Here is a 25927-nt window from a genome sequence, read left to right on the forward strand (position 1 = left end):
GTATTTTCTTTCTTTTCTCATGGTTTTTCTTTCTTTTTTTTTTCTCTCAGTTTTCTTTCTTACATATAATATTGTCTATCATTTCTAGGTTGTAGCCATTTGCTTTAGCAATTTGTTTTATTATTCTAATTTCTTTCAGTTTGTTTTCATTACTCAGGGGAAGTTTTAATAATCTATTAATATAGTTGTTGTAAGCTGCTTGTTTGTGAGTTCCTGGGTGGTTGGAATTTTTATTGATGGTGATGATGGCCTATGTGGGTTTCTTAAAAGTATCGAAATCTATCCCATTGTTGGTTTTTTTTAATGTGAGGTCCAATAAATTTAACTTTTTATTGATTTCTTTCTCCATAGTGAATTTAATGTTGCTGTCAAGCAAATTCAAACAACCCAGAAATGTTTCGGGAGTAATGAGATCTCCATTTTAAAATACTACCGTGTTGTCAACAAAACGGACCCATAATTTTATTTCTTTCTGATATGTGTTCAAGAGAACACCTCCAGACCCATAATTTTATTTCTTTCTGATATGTGTTCAAGAGAACACCTCCACCTACTGAACGACTTGGCCATGCTGTTAGGGGCGCACAGCTGTAAGCTTGCATGCGGGAGATAGTGGGTTTGCCCCACTGTCGGCAGCCCGGAAGATGGTTTTCCATTTTCACACCAGGCAAATGCTGAGGCTGTACCTTAATTAAGGACATGGCTGCTTCCTTCCCACTCTGTTTCCTATCCCATCATCACCTTAAGACCTATCTGTGTCATTGCGACATAGTAAAGCAGATTGTATATAAAAATTAATAAAGCCCTCCTCCACCTATGTACTATTTTTGTTTCTTCAATCTATGTATAAACCACAACCGGGTGACTGAAGTGGGACATTGATGATGATGATGATGATGATGATGATGATGAATAATCTATGTATAATTTCATATAATTGTTTGTAATATTTTCTATTTGTTAGAGAAACCGTGAGATTAGCCAATAGTGTAATTATGTAAGTCTAGCACACAAAGAATTTTTACAAGTTGGAGAGTCTAGGCCCAATAATATAAGGACTTATATATTTTCTTGCTATTGGCTTTACGTCGCACCGACACAGATAGGTCTTATGGCGACGATGGGACAGGAAAGGGCTTGCACTGGGAAGGAAGCAGCTGTGGCCTTAAATAAGGTACAGCCCCAGCATTTGCCTGGTGTGAAAATGGGAAACCACAGAAAACCAACTTCAGGGCTGCCGACAGTGGGGTTTGAACCCACTATCTCCCGAATACTGGACACTGGCCGCACTTAAGCGACTGCAACTATCGAGCTCGGTGACTTATATTTTAGGAGCAGTCTAGGTTGCAGAGACATAAGAAAGTGGAGTGATTATTAATATAAGTTTAAGTAGATAAAACTTTCTTCGGTTTATCACAGGTATATCTGGGGCTGGGGTCTGCGCCGGTCGCTCTTTTGCTATCAAGGTTTCTTTGGTAGCCCTTAAAAGGGCTGTTGGACCTCCCAGGCAAGCCTGGTTAGACAGGAAAGGGATAGGGTTACACTTTAAAGTACAGAGTATAATTTCGAAATAAGTTTGCTTTTAATTGTGATTCCTCGGATTTAATCACGGTAACAAATGACCTTTCCAAAATTTTGCTTTCCGCTTAGAAATCCATCGAAGACTATTTGCTGCTATATAACATTCTTTAGCTGCAAATGCAATCAAAATGTTAGAACCAATAACAGTATCATCAATATCTGCCAAAGTTTTTATCGTAGGTATTGCATCACGGAATACGGCCATGCAGGCTTCACCTTGATCTCGCAAATTACACACTGTCAAGTTTAAATTCCAGCCAGGCAATCCACCAGATTCTTCAGGTTTACACATCTCGAAAGCTTAATAACCATCACGGATTTAAAACTGGATAGCTTTCCTGACGCTATGTGATTTTTCAGGTGATAATTTTTAACCTTGGCCATCTGGAAGGAATTCAGCAGCTAAGGCACTATGCTAATCATGTCCTTCTATAAGTTTAAATAGATAATAAAGAAAATTTGTGAAATTTCTGTTGCATTGTGAACTGGCACAAGGAACACCCAAAAAACAAACACAGCACAAATTGAGCAAATATAAGAACAAGAAACAAATACTACTTACCTTGGCTGCAGTGAATTAAGTAAACAAAATGTGGAAGCACCCATTAAATTAATTAGAGGTAAAAAGGCCAGGACTCAAATGAAAGTAGACACTAGGCAAGCAACTAGTGATACTCAGTATACCAAATAAGACAAGACCTTCATAAGGTGGAAAGAAAATATTTAATAAGTAGTAAAAATTTAACTTACAATTAATCAAACTGGGAGATGTTTCAGATAATCATAGTGTTCTGCAAAGATTTAATTTTTTTTTGCTAGGGGCTTTACGTCGCACCGACACAGATATGTCTTATGGCGACGATGGGATAGGAAAGGCCTAGGAGTTGGAAGGAAGCGTCCGTGGCCTTAATTAAGGTACAGCCCCAGCATTTGCCAGGTGTGAAAATGGGAAACCACGGAAAACCATTTCAGGGCCGCCGATAGTGGGATTTGAACCTACTATCTCCCGGATGCAAGCTCACAGCCGCGCGCCTCTACGCGCACGGCCAACTCGCCCAGTGCAAAGATTTAAAAAGTATAGATGGATAACAGAAAACAATACTCATGTCTCTAAGTACGGGCCGTGAAAGCATCAATGGCAACAATACTCATGTCTGTCTGTCTGTCTGTCTGTCTGTCTGTCTGTCTGTCTGTCTGTCTGTCTGTTAGGTCATCAGCCCAGAGAAATCTCAAATACTGGCCAGTAAACATATTTAACATAGTTCCTTTTGTTAGTTACAATTCAGATAATTGGATCCAATTGAAAGTGAATATTATACAGTGAAATTAATGAAAGTTGAAATTTGTTTCAACCTAATTAACCTTCCCAATATATTCACATTAAAATGGTTAATGATCATAGTAACAAGTTAAAATTAAATATGCATTTCAAATGTGGCCTCAATGGAAGTTGAAATAAATCTCAATCTAATTAAGCCTTCAAATTAAATGGTTAAATATAAAATCATTGTAAAACATTCTCCAATATAATCACATAACATTAAAGAAAATGAGTTTTCCACAAAACTGCAGAATAAAATCATATGAGAAAGGGAATGAAATTGACCAAGCCAAGCTACTACTAACAGCAAGCAAGGCCTGCTTAACCAAAGCACACACACACACACACACACACACACACACACACACACACACACACACACACACACACACACACACACACACACACACACACACACACACACACAGACACACACACACACACACACACAAAAAAAAAACCACAAGGCAAATCTATGCTAGTAATAATGGAAAGGAAGAAAACAAAACGTTGATGTGAATCAGACTGGTGAGTGGCTGAGTAAAGAAAAATTAAGAATTAGGAGAATCAAATTTCAGAAGCCTCCGTGGCTCAGGCGCCAGCACGCCGGCCTCTCGCCGCTGGGTTCTGTGGTTCAAATCCCGGTCACTCCATGTGAGATTTGTGCTGGACAAAGCGGAGGCGGGACAGGTTTTTCTCAGGGTACTCCGGTTTTCCCTATCATATATCATTCCAGCAACACTCTCCAATATCATTTCATTTCATCTGTCAGTCATTAATCATTGCCCCAGAGGAGTCCGACAGGCTTCGGCAGCCGGCACAATTCCTATCCTTGCTGCTAGATGGGGGTTTCATTCATTCCATTCCTGACCTGGTCGAATGACTGGAAACAGGCTGTGGATTTTCTTTTCAGGAGAATCAAATTTCAACTCTACACACCGCAGTTATGATCATTATAATAATAGTTACATTAGATCGTATGATTAAAATTTCATTGCACATAATAATTTAACAGAGGACAAAATCTTGGTTATTGAATTTAATGTAAGATGGCTTTGGAAGCGACATGATGGACATAATGAGGTAGAATTTAAACACCAACACCAGAAGAAGAAGAAGAAGAAGAAGAAGGAGGGAGGATCTCATTATGGGAAAATACCAAACACAAGCAAAACCCACAATTAAATAATGATACAAATAGAGTTCACTTTACAAGCATAGGCATAAATTAGGTAGAATAAAATACACCATAATAAGAATAAGAAGATACCCCAAAAGAAAATCAGGAGAAAATACCAAACACAAGCAAGAATCTCAAATAAAGACTTCTTAGGGTAACCTTTACACTCATAGGCCCATATACTGTGATTCCGAATCACCTCAGTTACACTTTAGATTGTTTTTAAACATTTATGAAAAGTGGATGCTTATAGACGCAAATTTAACGATTTTCCATGGTGAACAATATCCAAATATCAAGTCCGGAACAAAGTGGTAGAATAGTTCATTCACATAATAATTTAAGTTGAGGCAAATCTGAGGTAAAATGCTCCTGCATCAATCCACCGGGCTGTAGAATAGGTTAGTTTATGGAAAAAAAAAAAAAAATTTAAATTACTTACATCACTCGAGATGAAAATAAAGAAGATAATCCTAACTTTGTGATATCCCTCTCACCAGGATTGGCACACAGCCATCCTATCAGTTCTGAAAAGGTCTCCTACAAAATCACTTTGATGACTTGCTCATGAAATGGAAATTTCATATGGTTCTGGTTGAACGGGTACAAAGTTACTGAAGTTAAAGCTGTATAAAATTATTGCAGTGCAAGAACTTACACCGGGTGACCCTGCTTTACTAATGCAATTTTGTGAATGGGTTTTGAATGCGATACACGATGGAGAAATTGACCCTAATCTAATGTGTTGCTTCTTTGTTTGTTTGTTAGAAATATCTTACGCGACAATGTATTTACTGCGGACTTCCTGTCATGCATGCACCTCCTGTGTGCAGGCTGCGCTGCCAGGCTGCGGGACTGGTTTCACTTTATGTTGCTCACCCTGTACTTAATGGACAATATTTAATTTTTAGTGGGTTAACTATATTGTTAGTTTCACTTGGATGAGGCATGTCTTTGTTGGAGTTCAACCTTGAAAGTAGAGACATTACATACACTTCTTTTGTCTATGTAATGGATGTATGTTTAAAGTTCTATTGTCTTGAATTAGTTTTTATTTCATGAGATCCACTGTCGGCAGCCCTGAAGATGATTTTCTGTGGTTCCCCATTTTCACACCAAGCAAATGCTGGACCTGTACTTTAATTAAGGATACAGTCGCTTCCTTCCCACTCCTAGCCCCTTCTTATCCCATCGTTGCCATAAGTCCTATCTGTATCAGTACAACATAGAGCCAAAAACTGTATTTCATAAAATAGTTTAGCTTAGTTTTACTTTCCACAATAGTTAAAATAATGTAAGTATTGAGGAACTAGGTCATTGAAATATTTGTATAGTTAAATTAGATTAGGGGATGGTCAGTATTTGGTTTTCAGTGTGGTAGGTGTCAGTTTTACATGGCTACAGTATCTGTAACATTTTTCATTCATTTTCATTTACTCTGCAATATTGAGCTGTTATGGTTAATGAATGTTTGATTGGGTATGGTTTGTGAATGTTTGGTTGGTTGCTTTTAACTTCCTTCCCTTGGATGAAGTATGGCTTTATTTGCGTTCATCCTTGAAAATGTAGACATTACATAGACTCCTTTCATCCATGTAGTTTATATACATTATGTATTCATAAGGAGAGATAGTGGATGTGCCTAGAATTCATAGATATAATAGGGTATTAATTGCTGATATGTTGTCCAGCTACGCCTTTGATTGTGGTACCATACACAACCATTAACCCAACTCAAGGGAGATAGGGCCACCTTCCCTATTCTCCACATGAGTAACTCCTGCCTGGCGCATCCACGTTGCGGGGGTGGGCATCCTCTACTCCAGTAGGCCGGTGTAAAGGGATGGCTACGTTCAGGTGGGGACCCAGTCCCACGGGGTGTAACATGGAACCCATGCCCAGGTTACAGGTAAAGACCTTAACGGCGGATTCAGCAGAGAAGGAGACTTTCAGAATGGTGGAAAAGGCGGATGAGGCAACCCATCCTCACTGGGGTTAATTAGTTGAGGACGTAAGACGGGATAGATGGGACTCCTTATTCGTGGTGAAGGAGTCTAGGAGTAGGATGCTCCAAAATCAATGTCCCCGGCCAGTGGATAGGATTGAGCGTGGGGTTAACGGCCTCACCTTGTAAAACAAGCATTGTTCAGAAGACTTCTACGAGAAAACCGGACGGAAATCAAAGATGACAAAAGCTTAGGAAAAGGACACGAGTAAGGAAAGCAGATATAAACATGGCAACGTGGAATATAAGAACAATCTTGAAACTGGGAAAAATGCAAGAAATGGTAAATATAACAAAAAGATTTAGATACAACTTAGTAGCGATTCAGGAAATAAGATGGAAAGGGCAAGGATGTATTGAAAAGAAAGATTATAACCTCTATTACAGTGGGCCGGAAGAAAGAACAGGATAGTTCTGTACGGGATTTATAGTACATGGGAAATTGAAGAGTGTAATAGTATTTGAACCGATCTCAGATAGAATATGTAAGCTTCGGATTAAGGGGAAGTTTAGGAACATAACTGTTATATCGGCACATGCACCAATTGAAGATGTGGATGAGGAAAGGAAGGAACAATTTTATGATGAGTTAGTACAAACCATTGAAGAGGAACCAAGATATGACATGATTTATTATTTTAGGAGATTTTAATGCCAAAGTGGAAAAGGAAGAGAGTATGAGACCAATAGCTGGGAAATATACACTACATGATGAATCAAATAAGAATGGTTTTCACTTGGGACAGTTTGCAACTACGAGTGGTCTTATAATTAAAAGCACCTGCTTTGATCATAAGAAAATACATAAAGGAACGTGGAAGATGCCAGGAAGCACAGTGGTAAATCAAATAGATCATGTACTAGTGACGACAAGGCATGCAGCATCCATTATTGATGTAAGGACATGCAGAGGGCCAAACTTCGATTCTGATAATTTTTTAGTAAAAGCAATAGCGAGACAAAAATTGGCAACAGGACAGATGAGACAAAATACGGAAAGAAGGAAATGGAATTTGGAAAAACTACAACAACCAGAAGGAAAACAAGAATTCCAGTCAAAAATGAATAATACTTTACAGACGATTGGACAAGTATCTGGAATATAGGAAAGGTGGGCAAAAGTTCAAAGGTGCATACAAAATGCGGCACAAGAAACACTGGGTATAGCTAAAAAGAAAAGAAATATTTGGTTTGATACAGAGTGTGAGAAAGCGATTGGAAGGAAGAATGCAGCAAGAGCAAAAATGTTACAGAGATACAAGGTCAAGTAGGGAAAATTATGAGAAATGCAGACGTGAAGCTAATAACATCTGTAAGAAGAAAAGAGAGATGATTAAGAAGAAACTAGAGAGTATAGAGACACAAAGGTTACAGAAGAGGACAAAGGAATTCTGTAATGAAATTAATTATTGCAGGAAGGGGTATAAGCCAAGATTGAATGGCTGTAAGAATAAGGAAGGTAAGCTATTGCAGAATTGAAAGGAAATAAGTGAAAGATGGACCGAATACTTCAGAGAGCTCCTTAACAAGGAAAGAGAAGATGTGGAAGAAAGTGAAAGGCATATGGAGCAGAGTGGGCCAGAACAATGGATAAATGCCCCCACATTGAAAGATGTAGAAAATGCTATTGCAAAATTAAATAACCATAAAGCAGCAGGAGAAGATGGAATAACAAGTGAACTGATTAAAAATAGTAGCAAAGAAATGCTACAGGAGATACATGAACTGATTATTAAGATTTAGGAGGAAGAACGGATACCTGGTGAGTGGAATACAGGAATAATTTTCCCAATATATAAGAAGGGAAATAAATACTAATGCTCTAGTTATAGGGGAATTACATTACTGAATATCAGCTATAAAGTATTTTCAAATATCCTATTACAATATCTGACTCCATATGCTGAAGAAAGATTGGATGAAGTACAGTGTGGCTTCAGGCGAAATAGGAGCACAGTAGATCAAATATTCGTGGTACGTCAAACGATGGAAAAATGCTATGAGCATAATATAGATCTACATATGTTGTTTGTAGATTTTAGACAAGCATTTGACAGTATATACAAGGATAATTTATATGAATATATGGAGACAATAGGAATACCACAGAAACTGATTAGGATGCTTAGAGTCACTTTAGGAGAAGTAAGGGTAAAGGTGATGGTGGATGGAAGATTTGGAAATGAGTTTGCTCGTAATACAGGAGTCAGACAAGGTGATGCACTCGCAGCTACTTTGTTTAATCTGGCAATTAACCAAGTCCTTGAAAAAAATAATGGATACCAGAAATATTGTATATAAATCTAAATAAATTTGTGCGTATGCAGATGATGTAGTGTTAATAGCCAGGAATGATAGATATTTGAAGGAAATGTTTCTTGAAATGGAGGAAGCAGGAAAATGGATGGGATTGGAGGTGAATGACAGTAAATCCAAGTATACGCATGTGACTTATAGAGGGCAGAAGAAGTCAAGATAATCTGACAATAAATGGGCATAATTTTGAGAATGTACGAAGTTTTGAGTATTTAGGAACCATGTTGACAAACAATAATAGAATAAATGAGGAGATACATCATAGGATAATAGCTGGGAACAGGGCCTATTATGCAAATCTTACATTATTTAAATCTCATCTATTATCTAAACCTACAAAATTCAAAATATATAAGACCCTTATTAGACCTGTAGTGACATATGGCTCAGAAGCCTGGAACCTTTTAGTTAATGACGCAAATAAATTAAGAATATTTGAAAGAAAGATTATTAGATGAATATTTGGCCCAATTCAAGACCAGAATGGTTGGAGGATAAGGACTAATGCTGAAATACAGAACATATTAGACCAGGAGAATATAGTTAGATTTATTAAGGCACAGAGACGGCGATGGCTTGGTCATGTGGAAAGAATGGAGGAAGATCGAATGCCAAGAAAAGTAGTTAAATCCCGAGTAGATAAAAGACGGCGACAAGGAAGGCCCCGTAATAGATGGAGCGATAAAGTTGAAGCTGACTTGAGGGCAATGAACATCCGCCCATGGAGACCAGTCGCTCAGGATCAAAGTAGATGGCGGACTATCGTAGAAGAGGCCAAGGCTCACACAGGGCTGTAGCGCCGGATAAGTAAGTAAGTATTGTCCAGCTACATGGCTAAATGGTTAGCGTGCTGGCCTTTAGTCACAGAGGTTCCGGGTTCAATTCCCAGCAGGGTCAGGAATTTTAACCATCATTGGTTAATTTTGCTGGCATGGGGGCTGGATGTTTGTCTTCATTATCATTTCATCCTCATCACGATGCGCAGGTCGCCTACGGGAGTCAAATCAAAAGACCTGCACCTGGCGAGCCGAACATGTCCATGGCCACTCCCGGCACTACAAGTCATATGACATTTCATACTGATATATTGGATATTGTTTATTATGTGCATTATATATTGTATTGATCAAAGAAAATTGCTTTTGTATGTACATGAGGTATCCTTCACATTTGAGTCCTTCTGGCCCCTTGTGTAGTTGAAGATTTTGCTTTATGTAATACTTGTGTTTCTGGCCCCTTGTGTAGTTGAAGATTTTGCTTTATGTAATACTTGTGTTTCAGGTGCGAAGAGTTCATTGGTTCATCTAGTGGTGGTACCAGTGACCGTGGAGAAGAATCTGATGTAGGTTTAACAGAACGTGTTAGTTCACTTGTACAAGCTGGTCTGAACATTTTAGCTGCAGAACTATGGTCTTGGGGTGATGTGTACCATGGACAACTTGGAGTCGGCGATACAGTTAAGAAGAACCGTCCGTCAATAGTGTCTTCTTTATCTGGTGTGGCAGTGACTAGAATTGCCTGTGGTTATGGACATGCCCTAGCTGTTACAATGGATGGGCGAGCGTTTGCTTGGGGCAAGAACAGAACCCATCAGGTTACTTTGGATTCTGCCTTTGATCAAAGTTCACCCCAGCAGATTTGCAACATACCAAACTCAGAACGTGCACGTGATGTCTCTGCTGGGGGAAACCATAGTGTCATAATGACAAATGAAGGAAATGTATATTACCTGGGAAAGAAGGACTCAGGGTGAGAATATGATATAATTTTAGGCAAGTTTGGCCTTATACCTTGTTATAAATTTAAGTTGTACACTGTTTATACTGACTATCTCAGCCATATATCAATAATTATGCCAATTTCAATAGCTCTATCTCCTTACCAGGGTACGTTAATTGAAGTGGTTTGCAATTTTGTGACTTTTTATGATCACTCTCTGTTACTCCTTGCTAATGACAAGAAATTACCTTATATCTATAATGTTTGATAATAATAATATGGGGATATCATGCAAACAGATCAAGGAAACGTGTAGGTACTCAGAGGTTCCAAGGTAGGTACATAAAAATAAGAATCTTAAACCTTGGTTGATAAGAAGTATATTTTAAACCAGCAAAATACACATAAAAAAATAAAAAAGGAGGAGAACCGACAAGTTGCAAAGAGTGGATAACAACACACTGATTTGAATGCCTTAAAAGGCAAAAGAACACTGACCATAAGGAGCTATACAAAATTAGATAACAAACCAGAATTAAACATCAAAAGCACAATTTAACAAAATTGAACAAGTCATAACACCTGAAAAAGAAAAGAACCCAATAGAAAAAAGGAAAGGAAGGACATTGGCAGGAATGGGAAGTGAAGAATTCATCCTGCAAAGCAAAACATGGAGTAAAAAGAGAACTATCACCACTTGGTGAAAAAGTACATGAAGCATTGAAGGAAAATAATACTTAGAAAATTCCAGCAGTCAGTCATCACGATGTTTCAATTTCCAAAGTTTACATTTAAAATTTTCAATCACAGCACTCGAAGCCATTATCCAGTGAGAGGGCATTATATCATCCCTTGAGTAGAGGCGAGTAATAAGAGCCCGACTAGACTACGGAAATCTTAAGTCCCAGCGATTGAGAAAATCTTTTGCTCACAGAATGTCTTCCGGTGAAATCCAATAATAAAGATGGAAATAGTACGTGACTAGCATGCAGCGTAACTGGATCCTCAGCCCTCCGTACACACACACACACCACAATGGAACCTGGATTGAGGAATAGGTGGAAAAGCGTCAGTGTATATAGGGCGTGTGGAAGGTACTAGAAGTATGCACGGTTTGTTCGAGAAAACAGACAGGAGATGACATTGCATTGATGACGCGGTGAGCAGGTGATGGGAAGCTTGCAACATCCAGTTGTATGACGACCAGAAGTACAAGGTGTTGGTGAATTGGAGCGATGTAAGAAATCCACAAAAAAGGTAAATGATGTAGAATCTTGAATAAACTTTTGGGGGGATGTTATCTGCCTAATCACTGTATTGATTCTTGGCACATAGGTTCATTATACTTTCTCCTAGCGGCAGTGCTTGTAAATGCAACCTACATAGGATGCTTATCAGATCTTTGGTTGCTACAAGGACTACTTGCCAAACATTTTACAGGGTATTCACAGCTGAAGACGAAGTCCAATAGAGGGTAAATGACTGGAATACAGTAATCAATCAGTTTGGCCTTAAAATAAGTTGATCAAAATCAGTAGTGTGGCCAGTCAGTCGACTGACCACACATGCTAACTTTACTCAGGATGGAACAAAACTGAAAGAGGTCAAACAGCTCCAATACCTTAGTAGTTAGTGTGGTAACAGTAGATAATAGATCATCTACAGAAATCACCAATAGAGTACAGAAAGGAGCACAGTTTTATCATCTGCTAGCTGTAATACCCAGCTCTGCTAGTGTACTTTGTTAATGTTTACTTTTAGGATTTGTATTACATGTTAAGTTATGTTTTGTAGATTTCTTTATTGTGACATTGATAGTGTAAGAACTCTTTTGTAGATATAGAATTATTGTTCTGTGTATAATTTTAAGTTTTGAGAGTTCCACATTGAAGTTTTTATTTCCTTGTGGCACACCAGATATTCTGGAAAATAGTTGATCTTTTCAAACAGCTAATAAAAGTTATAACTGTATGTATTTAGGCTTTGCATTACACGTATGATGTACGTAATGCTTGCTGTCCTGGGACTTTCACCAATCAGGTTAGGCACCCCAAAAGCCATTGAATAAACATTCTTTTCTCATTTTGTACATTTCCTTTTTCACCCCTTCTGAACCCCCATGCCAATGGAGGCTGAACTTGGACTTAAACGGCATCCAGATTGTCACATTTCATCTCTGCTAAACTGAAAAATGTGGATTCGACACCAACGTAGGTAATTTTTTATTATTTTTACATGACATCCCCTCCGGTGCTAGGGATGTCTTACCCCCAAAGTATTTTTTTTCCAGATAGTAAGTCATATGTGTACCAAGTTTGCTCGAGAGCTATGCTGGAACATATACGCATGCATCGATAATGTCCGTCATTTTGTACATTTTAATTTTCCTCCTTCTGAACCCCCATGCCGATGGGGGCTGAACTAGGACTGAAATGACATCTGGAGTGTCACTGTTCATCTTAACAACCCCAACTACTATGGATTCTACATTAATATGTGCTATTTTCTATAATTTTTATAATTCACCTCTTTCCGCCTTGCACAGCTGCTAGTGGTGTCCTATGCCCACAGTAATTGTTCCACATTGTTAGTCATACACATACATCCATAATCTTGGTCATTTTGAACTTTTTTTTTTTCACTGCTTCTCAACCTCCATTCCAACTGGGGCTGAACTATGACTTCAATCAGTACTGATCTGCATTTAGGGCAGTCGCCCAGGTGGCAGATTCCCTATCTGTTGTTTTCCTAGCCTTTTGTTAAATGATTTCAATGACATTGGAACTTTATTGAACATCTTCCTTGGTAAGTTATTCCAGTCCCTAACTCCCCTTCCTATAAATGAATATTTGCCCCAATTTGTCCTCTAGAATTCCAACATTACCTTCATGTTGTGATCTTTCCTACTTTTAAAGGCGCCACTCAAACTTATTTGTCTCCTAATGTCTTTCCACGCCATTTCTTTGCTGACAGCTCGGAACATAACAATTATAATACCAATATAAATGGTCCGTTATTGGACATTATAAATTTTCCAGCTAACTCATTCGTAATTGCCAGTGTTTCACCCCCGTGTGCTAGATTGGGCTAATCAGTTGGTACCTAGCACACCTACCAAGATGCATGGCCAGTGCATACCGTGGAGGCCACTGTGTAGACTACTTGGAGCCCCTAGCAGTGCCAATGCACTATGAGAGACTTTGTCTCATTACCGAAAATTGATGCCTCCTTGGCCATCAGACGATATAGATGTTAATTTCCCTATGAATTTGTATAAGGAACAGATGGATGGTATGGTATATAGATTAAGAAAGCTGTGGAATAAACAAGCCCCTTTAATCAAAATCGACTTTCAACTTATTAGGTTGTGTTACGTGCATTTAGTGTGTGTTTAAGAGATGTTAACTACAGAACAAAATGGCCAACCGGACACCAGTGGGATCCGAACCCACAACCTACCGATTTTGCATTGGTTGCTCTACCAGTTGAGCTATGGTGCCTAGGTTATGTGTTCTGTTGGAAAGGATCTAAGCTACAGGTCTAACACTACTGCCATCACACTGTACAGTGCATGCAAGTCGCCCGTTTTGGACCGAGTCAATGAATATTGAATTTTCACGACCGAATTGTAATCTAAATAGACTTTCAACTTATTAGGTCATGTTACATACATTTAGTACGTGTTGAAGAGATCTTAAGTACAAAACAAAAATGGCCAACTGGACACCAGTGGGATCCGAACCCACAACCTCCCCATTTCGTGTCGGTTGCTCTACCAGTAATTGTGTTATGATGGCCTAGGTCATAGTTGTTACACTCCAAGCCTCCTACATAGGACAATGCAGTGACTGTACAGTAGGGAAGTATGTGCCCTCACTTGTATAAATGCCTAACTTTGGCAGTACATAGGAAGCTTGCAATGGTGTCTCAATGGTGCACTAGCGACCAGCATATTGGGAAGGTGTAGCAATTCAACTGATGAATCGACTGCCACACTGGGGTGAAACGCTGGTAATTTCACGATTGAAAAGGCCTAAAGAGCTTGATTGTTATTGGTTTTATGTCCCACTAACTACTTGCATGGATTTTGGAGACACCAAGGTGCCAGTATTTTATCCTGCATGAGTTTGTTTCCATGCTGGTATATCTCCTGACATGAGACTGACAGTTTTGAGCACCTATGAATACCACTGGACTGAACGGATCGAACCTGCCAATTTGAGCTCAGAAAGTCAGCACTTCTATCTTTTGAACTTCTCAGCCTAGCAGTCAAATTGTAATGTAGAAATAGTTACAATAAAATTAGTAGACCTAACATTAAAGTCACCAAGCCTAATACTACACTTGAGGAACTACAGAATATTGGAATAACACAAGAAAGGTCTTAAATCTTGTACGATCTCCTTGATTATGATTATTTCTTGACTTGGTAATCTCTTTCAGTCTCTATATAAATCAAATTATTCTGGCTCGACCTTAATAGCTGAGTTATCTCTTTGCATCCACTTCATGATAGAACTAGCAGGGTGAGTGGCTGAGGTTGTAAGTACTGGCTTTCTGAATCCACTCTCATTTCAGTCCACTGGTACTTGATGTTACTCAAATATGCCAGCCTTGTTTTGGTAGGTATACCAGTATGCAAAAGAACAACAGTTGTATTCTCAGAGAAAATAGTTCAGATTTGTTGATGACTCGGTTCCTTAGAAGAAGAATATGCAAATAGCTTGTAGAAATACTAAAATCTGATGGCTGATACTAAACAGACTGCAGTTGAAGCACAGTTTTGCAGTAGGACAGAGAGAGAAATTGATGGAGGCATGGTAGACTAAAGAGAATGTAACAGAAAAAGTGAGGCACCTAAGTAAGAGAAACTGGAAAGACTATCCAGAATTCAATAAGTGGAAAAAGAAAACCACCAGAAATAAAATGAGGTAAAAGTTTAAAACAGAATCAGGTGGATGCAAAACCTCGTAACTTCAGATGCAACACATTGCCACAATCTTTTTCTAAAATCTCTGCCAGTCAAATTAATAGTACTCCTGACCAATTAGTTTGATCTCTTGCACATATAACATTTTACCAGGATACTGTGAGAAGAATGGCAAATACCCCTGTCACTAATCAACTGGTTGCTACACATTTGATTTTAATTTTTTGCTATTGATCATCTCCACGTTATTATTATTATTGAGAAATATATGGAACATTATATAGCCTTTATTATCTTAACAAAAGCTTTCATTACAGTTGAACAATCATGTCTTTGAGTGCTTTATCAAACCATGAAATGTCAAAACCCTACATAAAAATTCTTCAACATATTGTGACAGTGAAAGCAGAGATGGAGCTGGCGAGAGGCAACAATACTGGTGGATCGGTAATAATGTGCGTGGGCCAACAGTGAGCAAAGCAGTATGGCCAGTAAATTATTGAGGGTAATGGTAAGGAAATTCCAAGAAGAGGCTGGAAGCTGATTAGCAATGAAAATGCACCCAGAATGATTTGGAAGTGGAATCTACGAGAATCTTCTGCGGGCCTGTATAAACAGCGACCCCAGTGAGACTGAGTCACTCTTGAGTAAGTCATTGTGCATTAGTCATGAGTGAGTTATGAGATCGTCGTGGTTCGTATGCGTCAGCAAGTACTGTGATGAACCAAGATGATCTTGATTACACAGCATGTGATGAGCTGTAAAGTTTGCTGTTCTGGAACAACACTGCGCTGTGAGAAAACATGTTAGAGAACAGGAGTTGAGTACACCAGTTTACAATGTATTCAACCACAATCATGTGTAAAACCTGTGTCAAATAATAAAGATGAGTGCGAATGAACTGAAAATAGTCCACCCCTTACCCTTATCCTGTTTCTCTACGGAGTCCGGTGCGAAGTGGGATGAATCTTCGTAGCAAGTTTTTATGACTGGGTGCCCTTCGTGATGTCAGCCTCATCAGAGGAGTTCATGAGATGAAATGAATGACGTGACATATGATGGTAGAAGGGAGAGGATGAAACCCTGTGTGCACATAGCCTACTCTATCGAATAACACCAAGAGGTCTACTAAAGGCTTAAGTCTCCATCGACGGATGAATCACCTTCGGCAGCGTCATATGCCATCACATCATATGAACACTGCGGAGAGGTTTGGAACTGAATCCAGGCTTTGGCACGCATTCTAGTGATTGGAAATTATATACCGCCACCTGTCCTACCCTGCCAGCCAACATTCTGATGGTATTTTTTTTCGACCAATAGGACTTGAACCGGTTAACCATGGTGTCAGACCATATAAATCTGATGCCTTAAAGATCATGGCCATCAGGTGGGCTAACTGTAAATAGTAGTTTAATAAATCTAGTGGATAGTAAAACACGCTACCTCTCTGTGCAGTGATATTTAGTTTTTTGAACTCTGATAACCTGCAACAATATCCATCATCAAAGGAAGAACAGCTTTGCCAGGCTGAGTGGTTCCGACGGTTGAGGTGCTGGCCTTCTGATTCCAGCTTGGCAGGTTTGATCCTGGCCCAATCCGGTGGTATTTGAAGGTGCTCAGATATGTCAGCCTCATGTTGGTAGGCTTATGGGCACGTAAAAGAACTCCTGCGAGACTAAATTCAGGCACCTCGGCGTCTACGAAAACTGTAAAAATAGTTATGGGATGTAAAGTAAATAACACTATTATTAGGAAGAACATCGTCATTTGCTTTTGAAAGGACCTTTAAAATTGGGAGAGGAGTCCACCCAAATAGATTCCATATTATCTACCTGTCTGCTGGAGGCTATGTTTCAAGGCTTGGACTGGGGTGAAAAATATGGCATTAATATTAGTGGCAGAAAACTTTCCAACTTGAGACTTTCAGATGGTGATAACTTATTTTCAGAGAATTACTCAGAGCTTCAATTTATGTTGAGTAACCTGTATGAGCACAGTAACTTCTCATGAATTAAGCAAAGACCATGTTAATGACAAACAGCCTTGAGGAGCCGACAAAAGTGAACGAGAAAACAATTTAATTCATTGAAGAATGTTGTTGTTGAGTCATCAGTCCATGGACTGGTTTAATGCAGCCCTCCATGCCAATTAAAGAATACAATATGTCTATTTAGGGCAGACATTGTTCTTTTGGGATAGGCTGGATAAGGAGATCAGGAGAAGAATAGCGATTGCCTGAAAGGAATACTAGTCGGTTAGCTTCATTCTCAAGGATGATTCTCTGCTTAACATCAAGATGGAAAATAATGAAGACTGGCAATCTGACTGTTCTCACATATAGTGCTGAGACGTGGTCTGCAACAAAAAGTCATCACCCATCTTCTAGTTTGTCAGACAAGGATGGAAAACAGCTTACTGGTTGTTCCTCTAAGAGATCGTCTCCATAACATTGTCATAAGATATAAAATTGGACTTAGGAACATACAAAAGGGGGTATGGATCTAGAAAGCAGAGCTGGGCGGATCATATAGCATGATCTGATTCCCAGAAATGGACAAAGATAGTAACAGAATGGTATTGGAGAACAGGACATCCATTGTCTGTATGGTCTGATATACTTGGGCCATTGTGGAAGAAAACTGCCCAAGATGGAAGAACCTAGAAGACAGTTATATAATAAGCAGAAGGTACCTTTTGAGTTGAAAGGCTTAAATAACTATAAAAGATGAGAAAAAAACGTTATGCTTCATACATCTAGATATACATCTCCGTGTTATGGATAGGTAAGTTAATTGGTTCATACCCTTCTTTGATCTAACAGGGGATTAATCGGTCTGTGTTTGAAGATCGTCAGTATTAGAATTCATTTGCTGATATTTGCAACCCTGAGTATTGAATTTTCCTCAAGTTGTCAAGGCACATTCCTGTAAATGCTGGAATAGCATTCTTTCAAATCCTCCTCATTCTAGAACTAATATTACTATCATATAACGAACAATGCCACAATAACACAGGTTAAGTAAGTTTCTGTATTTACAATATGAATTAATAATAATAATAATAAACCAGTAAAATTTAATCAGAGATGTATGGACAATTATTGTATTAGAATTTTGTCTTCACAGGTGTTTCTGGTTCATTCTGTATTATATTTTCTTTTCAGATTTGAATCTCCCGGTACCATTACAAATTTGGAAGTTCCCTCAGCACCGGAAGGTGTTATTAGTCAGAAACACATATTTTCATCGAAGAATATAACTGGTTATTCAGTGTTAGAGAAACCTGTATCACCTGTGGTGCAAGATCTTACCATTGAACAGTCTTTCCTGGAGGAAGTTATCTTGGTGCAGAATAGGCTTATTAAACCACTGCAGAAGAAAGGGGGTGTGGCGCAGGAGAACAGTGTGTATGAAAATCTGTGTGTATGCTATAGTGAAGTGTTAGGCCTTACTACACTTAATGTTTTGACTCTGTGGGAATGCACAGAATATGATACAGATACAAGCTGTATCACAATGGTTCATAGTGTGGAGGAACATGTTAAAGTATACAAAAATTATCTGAATGTGATTTGTGATATTATATCACTTAGTGGATTTACTCATATTGCTAGAATCGTTGATATACCACCAAAACTGTTTGCTTATTTTTCAGAGCGATTACAGTCAAAGAAGAATAAAAAATCACCTGAAGCTGTAGTTCAGTGTGCATTGTTAAATCCTCTTAATCGGTTGAGTCTTTATAAACGTATAATACAGTCGCTGTTACGGTGTAATTCTAGTTCAGATCAAAACAGCATAGTGAAACAAAGTATCGAAAGAAAACTTCAAGATGCCCTTTTGAAGTGGGAGCAAATGTGGGAGGAGCAGGAGAAACGGAAACAAGAAGCAGAAGTGACTCGTTCCTTCTGGGAAAGTTCTGGTCGTCTGATGGAACTTCTACGATCTCCAGAGAGGCGGCTTATAAGAGAATCTCGCTCACACCCAGTCTTAATCTACAATTCTGGTCGCTTTAGTACCCATTGGTTGGTACTGCTGACAGACATTTTAGTTCATGTGAGTGGCAGTACACAGACTGTCCATCCTTTGACAAGTATATGGGTGGAGCCATTGCAGGATACTGACACACTCCAGGTAAGTTCTTTTACATGTGGTATAGAATATAACATAGTCTTATTTAGGCTAGTAATTAAGTTAGTGAAGAATATATATCATGCTTATCTCAAATTTATTTTCATTCCACCAATGATTTGTCCTCCTGAAGTTGTGGTTTACATTATTTAAGGTAAATACATGTTTAAAGAATGGCTTGTGTTTTATATTCTGCTTCCCTGGTTTGAATTCTTCTGTCTTGGGCCCCTCTTTAATTATGTAGTGTTCTTCAGAAGCTCAACTAACCCACAGGCACAGGACACAACAGAATTTTGTAAATTCGCTCTGTAATCCTAGCAGAAGTCCAATAACTTCTAAATCACCACAAACATGCTAACTATGTCCCTTGTATTTAATTGCTTCTAGAATCATTGACATACTTTTATGTGTTTTCTTCATACCAGCTGCATGACCTTCAGGCACTAATGACAGTTCATTGCCATTGCAAAGTAGCACAGCCTTCAAACAAATCTTTGAAAAGTCTATAAATAAACACTAATCTTCACTATTGTACACAATGTTGAATTTCGACATCAAACCATTCACATCACGACAAGCACGCAGTAAACTATCTTTCCTAAAATATGGTAATAAGGTCTTGATTCTTATTTCAAGGGGGGAAAAAAAGTAACATGCGTGGCCTTTCCCAGTAAATTCCACTCCTAAAATGTTGAAGCCAGGAATTCAGCATCCTGCTCTGATGGATGTAAGTCTCACACTGAGGTACAGTAAGTCATTCACGTCGTTTCATGCAGGGAAATGTAATTTTCTTTCTTTCTTGGGACTGTACTATGAATCACTTGATGTTCATGCCATTACACGGTTGTCTGAATCATTATCCTCTATTCTGAAATTTCTTGCAAATTTGAAGGAGCTAACAGTATTGGTAATTCATTGTAATGAGGTACTGGTCTGATGGCTGATTGCAAATTGGGTATGAGATTCTCCGTTAATTTTACAGTGAAAATCCTGTTATGTTGGTTATGCAGAAACAGCACTCATTGATATCATTTGCTTGCTCACACCATATCATGAGAACTGCAAAAGGCATATGCTGTTTCTGTTTTTACATAGTATATCTTGCAAGTTAAATGTGCCGAAACCTATGTCTTGGTCATTAAATGGATAGTCAAAATACAGGCAATTTGCAGTTTTCAGCAGTTATATAATATGTTTAGTTTGTTTACTAGTGATGAATTCTCCGCTTGTGAAACAAAAACAATCTGGAGAATTAATACACCTATGTTGGGGCTTCTTTATTGTTTAACATAACAACACAGCAAAACTTGAAACTTTAAAACTTTGTGTGCAAAGGTAGAAACCACAGTTTAAACAGAGAGACTAAATACTGAAAATGTTGGGAAGCAAAATTCATACTCAGATAATTTTTATAAACACAGCTGCAGTCATCTGCTTAAAATAAAATTAAGGGTTTTAATCTCATCCAGTTTACAAAGCTAAATATGTGTGCATGCAGCAGTAAGCATAAACAATGATACCTTTCTGACATGATAGAAACCGTCTGTTTACAGTAATGTAATCAGCACATTCGTCTTTTTCTACCGCTTTTCCCACACCTGTGGGTTTGCGGGTGCGAAGTGTGTCGGACATGTGGATTTGGCCCTGTTTTACGGCCGGATGCCCTTCCTGATGCCAACCCTATATGAAGGGATGTAATCATTATTGCATGTTTCTGTGGTGGTTGGTAGTGTAGTGTGTTGTCTGAATATGAAGAGGAAGTCTTGGGACAAACACAAACACCCAGTCCTCGGGCCAGAAGAATTAATGAGCGGCAATTAAAATCCCCGGCTGGGAATCGAACCCGGGACCCTCTGAACCAAAGGCCTCAACACTGACCATTCAACCAGTGAGTCGGTCAATGTAATCAGCACATTATGTCTAATAAAATAAACCCCTTCCTTTCCCAGTTCCAAAAACCTTGTTGAGTTGTGTTATGAGCAGGGAACGCATTTATATGTAAATACATATCTCTTTAGGAAGCTAAAATTAATTATATTTTGCATTATCTTTACGAATCATGACGTGGAGTTGAAAAATGGAGTATTCATTTTCCATATTTTTCCATATTTTGGAGTTAGCACATATGTTCCGTATTCTTCGTCATTAAAATCAATATAGTCCATATTTCGACTAAAAAGTAGTCCTCTCATTAATGGAAAAATAAATTAAAAATCTATATTTGAAAAATTAATATTTTAACTGGTATGCAGGTCATTATCACGCCTGTCTACGTCTGGGCTGATAAAATAAGCTCATAAGCGGTGCGAAGAAAGAGAGGGGTTGAGCCCGGAAGTGGTGGAGATCAGCCGGTCAGTACTGTGACTACCTGAATCACACTTACAGCACTGATAAGCTGCATTACATAACATCGACTGTGTCTGTGACGTAATTTTGTAACTAGGGAAATCTCATTCAACAACGATGTGCTAGTGGTTTCCGGATTAGTTTGTAATTCTGGCATTCCCTTTGATTGCTTCATAATTCCATCTAGTTCACTACCAGTCATTCACAGTTTGAATTAGCAGTGAGACGGATCATAGTGTTCTTGTACGTTAAGTGTGTGCAGTTGTATAGTGATATTCATAGAAGACATTAACGTTGTTACAATATGCCTAAAGTAGCTCAGTCAACCAGTTTAAAATTGAAAAGTTACGTATCAGAATTTAAAGAAGATGGTTTATCAACTGACAGTAAAATATTATTTTGTAATTTGTGTCATTGTACAGTGACATCTACTCAAAGGTTCCTTGTGCAACAGCACGTTTCAACCAGTAAACACCAGGCTAACAAACAACGAGATTCCAAGCAGAGACAGTTGTTTCCGACACAACCAGCAACTTCCAGTGTAACGTCCGAGTTCAACACCGATCTCTGCCATGCTCTCATCTCTGCTGACATACCTCTCTTCAAACTAAATAATCAGTGCTTCAGGGAATTCCTTGAGAAATGTACTAAACGATCCATCCCGGATGAGTCAACGTTCAGAAAAACGTACTGTTCAGCCATATACGATGAAACTGTTCGGAAGATAAGGCAAGAGATTAAAGACGGTCCAATTTGGGTTTCCATTGATGAGACAAGAGACAAAGAAGGCAGGCTAATTGGCAACGTAATCATTGGTTTGTTAAGCGAAGATGATTGTAAACGGATTCTCTTACACTGTGATGTTCTAGAAAAGTGCAATAACAAAACTATAGCAAAACTGTTCAATGAGGCTATGGGTATCCCCTGGCCACAGGGCGTTAAGTATAATAAAGTGTTACTTTTTATTAGCGATGCCGCACGTTATATGATAAAAGCCAGAGAAGCATTATGTGTTGTATATCCTAAGATGACTCATTTAACATGTGTAGCACATGCCTTTCATCGTGTGGCAGAAGTGATAAGAGGCAGTTACCCCAAAGTAGATTTATTGATTTACTCAGTGAAAAATGTTTTTCTCAAAGCCCACAGAAGAGTTCATCTTTTGAAAGAAATGTACCCAGAGATTCCATTGCCGCCTAAGCCGATTCTAACTAGGTGGGGTACGTGGTTGCAAGCGGTTGAATATTATGTTGAATATATAGACTATATTAAGAACGTTCTGCATGCCATGGACTCTGAAGATGCAGCCTCACTTGAAGCCGCGAAAACAGTTGTCTGTGATACAAGGGTGAGAAATGACTTATGTTACATTCAGCATAATTTTTCATGCATCACAAAAACACTGAAAAGGCTCCAAAACTCGCATCTCTCACTTTCTGAAAGTTGTGAAATTGTGAATAAAACTGTGGAACAACTAAATCGTGGTACAGGTAAAGTTGCAGATGTAGCAAACAGGAAGATGGCCACTGTACTTTCAAAGAACCCTGGGTATGAAGAAATGACAAAGGTTTCTGCAATGCTGTGTGGAGATTTAAGTGTGAGCAGATATTGTGAAAGTGAATTACATGTCCCCATTACCTCTTCCAATGTTGAACGCAGTTTCACTCATTATAAATCTGTCCTTAGAGATAATAGGAGAAGATTCACTTTCCAGCACTTAAAAGAAAATTTTGTAATCCATTGTTTTGGTAATTGAGAACAAAGGATTGTGTGTCCTTCAAATACAGTATATTAAAATGAGAAATGCAACATTATGTTGCATGTAGATCTACTTTGTTTAGCTTCTTCGAACTTTGATATTAAATAGAAATTAATGTTATATGTGTAATTTTAAGTCCATATATAATTCCATATTTCAATAAAAATAACTAAATATATATGTACATATTTCAATAATTATTAGTACATATAAATCCGTTCCCTGGTTATGAGCATCTAAGATAACTGAACTGTGTTCTGGATTTGGTACATCATTGACATGAAGAATAACAAGGAGGCCAAGAGTAGAACCTTGCAGTTCATCTTTATTAACTAAACATGTTGTTGGTGGAAATATTATTTTTTTCTTTTGTTGAGGATTTCTGCAAAAATGCTTTGAGTGTTCAATGAATTAAGATTTCATTCCCAGCTGCAATTTTGGACAAGGAGCATCATTTAACTGCCACCTATTATTCATGTACAATGTTAATGCTAAGTCTCTTGTCCAGCAGTGTACTGTAATCCGTGATATCAAAGGCTCCATGCTTTTCATCTCTTTTGATTTGGTCTCAAGCTGAATATAATTTCACCTGCTGTTGCTTTTATGAGTCCCACGATTTTCCTTAGAACCTTTGTTTTATTTCTAAGGGTCCCTTTCTGGTTATTGTCTCTGCTTTGTATAAGCACTCTGGTTTAAGCGAGCAAGCTCATAATTTTGTGTGACTGTTTATATCATGAAATAGTTCCAGGACCTCCAGTTTTATGTGGGATCTAAACTATAAGGATGTGACATTTCATTTCAAAAATCCTGCTTGTATTGGCCAGGTTTCCACTCTGATTTGACTGCAGTACTTTCATGTCCAAGCCTCCATGGTTCAGGCGGTAGTGCGCCGGCCTCTCACCACTGGGTTGCGTGGTTCAAATCCCGGTCACTCTACATGAGAATTGTGCTGGACAAAGCGGAGACAGGGCAGTTTTTTTTTTCTCCAGGTACTCTGGTTTTCCCTGTCATCTTTCATTCCAGCAGCACACTCAAATATAATTTCATGCCAGGCGCTGCGCTCGAATGTGTTGGTTCCACTGTGCAAGTGGGTGCCAGGCGCTGTGCTTGAATGTGTTGGTTCCACTGTGTTTAGAAAGGGTCTGCGTTACCTAAGAATAGTACTGTGTGGAGACAAGGATTGATTCTCAAACTTCTACGAATCATTCCAGTCATTAATCATTGTTCCAGAGGAGTGTGATATGCTTCGTCAGCCAGCACAATTCCTATCCTCGTCACTAGGTGGGGGCTTCATTCTTTCCATGCTGACCCAGTCAGATGACTGGAAACATTCTGTGGATTTTCACTTTTATGTCTGAATTTAGCCTGATAAATGATGATACAGTCCAATATTTCCTTGTTAGAACCTTGGCTCAGTGATCTTTAACTTAAGAAGGACTAATTATATGATATTCTATAAATCAGCAAGTCAAACATCTAAGGATATAATCTGCAATTCTTTAACTGCTGAGTTCCAAGCATTCATACTAATAATGTTTTAGGACTATTGATTGATGAATCACTTTCATGGAATCAACAGGTAACTGCAATATGCAAAATAATTACCCCTGCCATTGGAGTTCTTAACAGACTAAAATGGAAAGTTGCCCGCTCCCAAGTCCACAATGAGAAAGGAGGAAGGTTGGCTGGATTGGCATCCAGCTATAGAACCGCTAATCCCCTGTGAGTGGGGGACGCAGATGAAGAATACACCCATGATATCCCTTGTCTGTCATAAGAGACAACTAAAAGGAGCGACCAAGGAATGATGGACTTAGAACCATGAGACTACTTGTAATTAGAGATGTCAAACGAATATCGATATATCAGAAATATCGATATTTTGAGATCTGATATATTGTCAATATCGATATTTTGTGCCCAGTATATCGATATTTCTGTCTAATTTAATACTTTTGGCTTTGATTTGATTCTCTTTCAGACCCTTTCAATATTTGCATGCTACAGTTCCAAAATTTGAATTTTCATTTCTCAATTCACTTCGGAAAATATAGTGATAATATCACAACTCATTCATCATGCCTACCTTGTATGTATAGCTTTACACGTTAGCTAGGTAATACTTGAGCATTATAGCGACCTCTGTCCCAGCAGAGAGACTGTTTTCAAAGAGAAATCATGGAAAAGAGAAACCGATTAAATGGCAAACTGTTATCCAAGCCGCTTTTTTCTAAATGGCTTACCTAAGAGGTATTGAAAATTGACCTAAGGACATCATCATCATGTTTTTTTCACCACAAATGGAATTGCAGTGCTGAGGAAGAAGTTGGGAAGAAAATGTTTTATTATTTTATAGAGCTATGATAATTATCAGATGTACTTCGTACACAAATTATACGTTTGTAGTTTTTTCATATGGTTTTTCGGTGTAAGTTATTAGCTCGTTACTAGACACCTTGTATATACTATTTCTCTATGTATTGTAACATCTTCCGGCTGTAAAAGTTTTTATAATGTGTCATTGTAGTGAAAAGGTCACGTTACTTGGTCATTGTTTTAAGCTTGTTTTCTCATCTGTGTCAAGACTTATTAAACCTAACGATTCCTTTAATCATTGCGTTAAATGCAAAACTAGAC

At 38.4% G+C, this 25927-nt stretch overlaps 1 protein-coding gene across 1 annotated transcript in view; it reads left to right on the top strand.

Moving 5' to 3' along the window:
* The window catches only part of Als2 (Amyotrophic lateral sclerosis 2), a 226968-nt gene that overhangs the window by 24932 nt on the left and 176109 nt on the right, over positions 1-25927 (top strand). Inside the window, exons 3-4 of the mRNA XM_067151475.2 lie at positions 9685-10152; positions 18219-19188. Of these exons, the coding sequence (XP_067007576.2) occupies positions 9685-10152; positions 18219-19188 (1438 nt within the window). The remainder of the gene's footprint in view (positions 1-9684; positions 10153-18218; positions 19189-25927) is intronic.

This window comes from Anabrus simplex, chromosome 7 (assembly GCF_040414725.1).
Source record: "Anabrus simplex isolate iqAnaSimp1 chromosome 7, ASM4041472v1, whole genome shotgun sequence".
Classification (NCBI taxonomy): domain Eukaryota; kingdom Metazoa; phylum Arthropoda; class Insecta; order Orthoptera; family Tettigoniidae; genus Anabrus; species Anabrus simplex.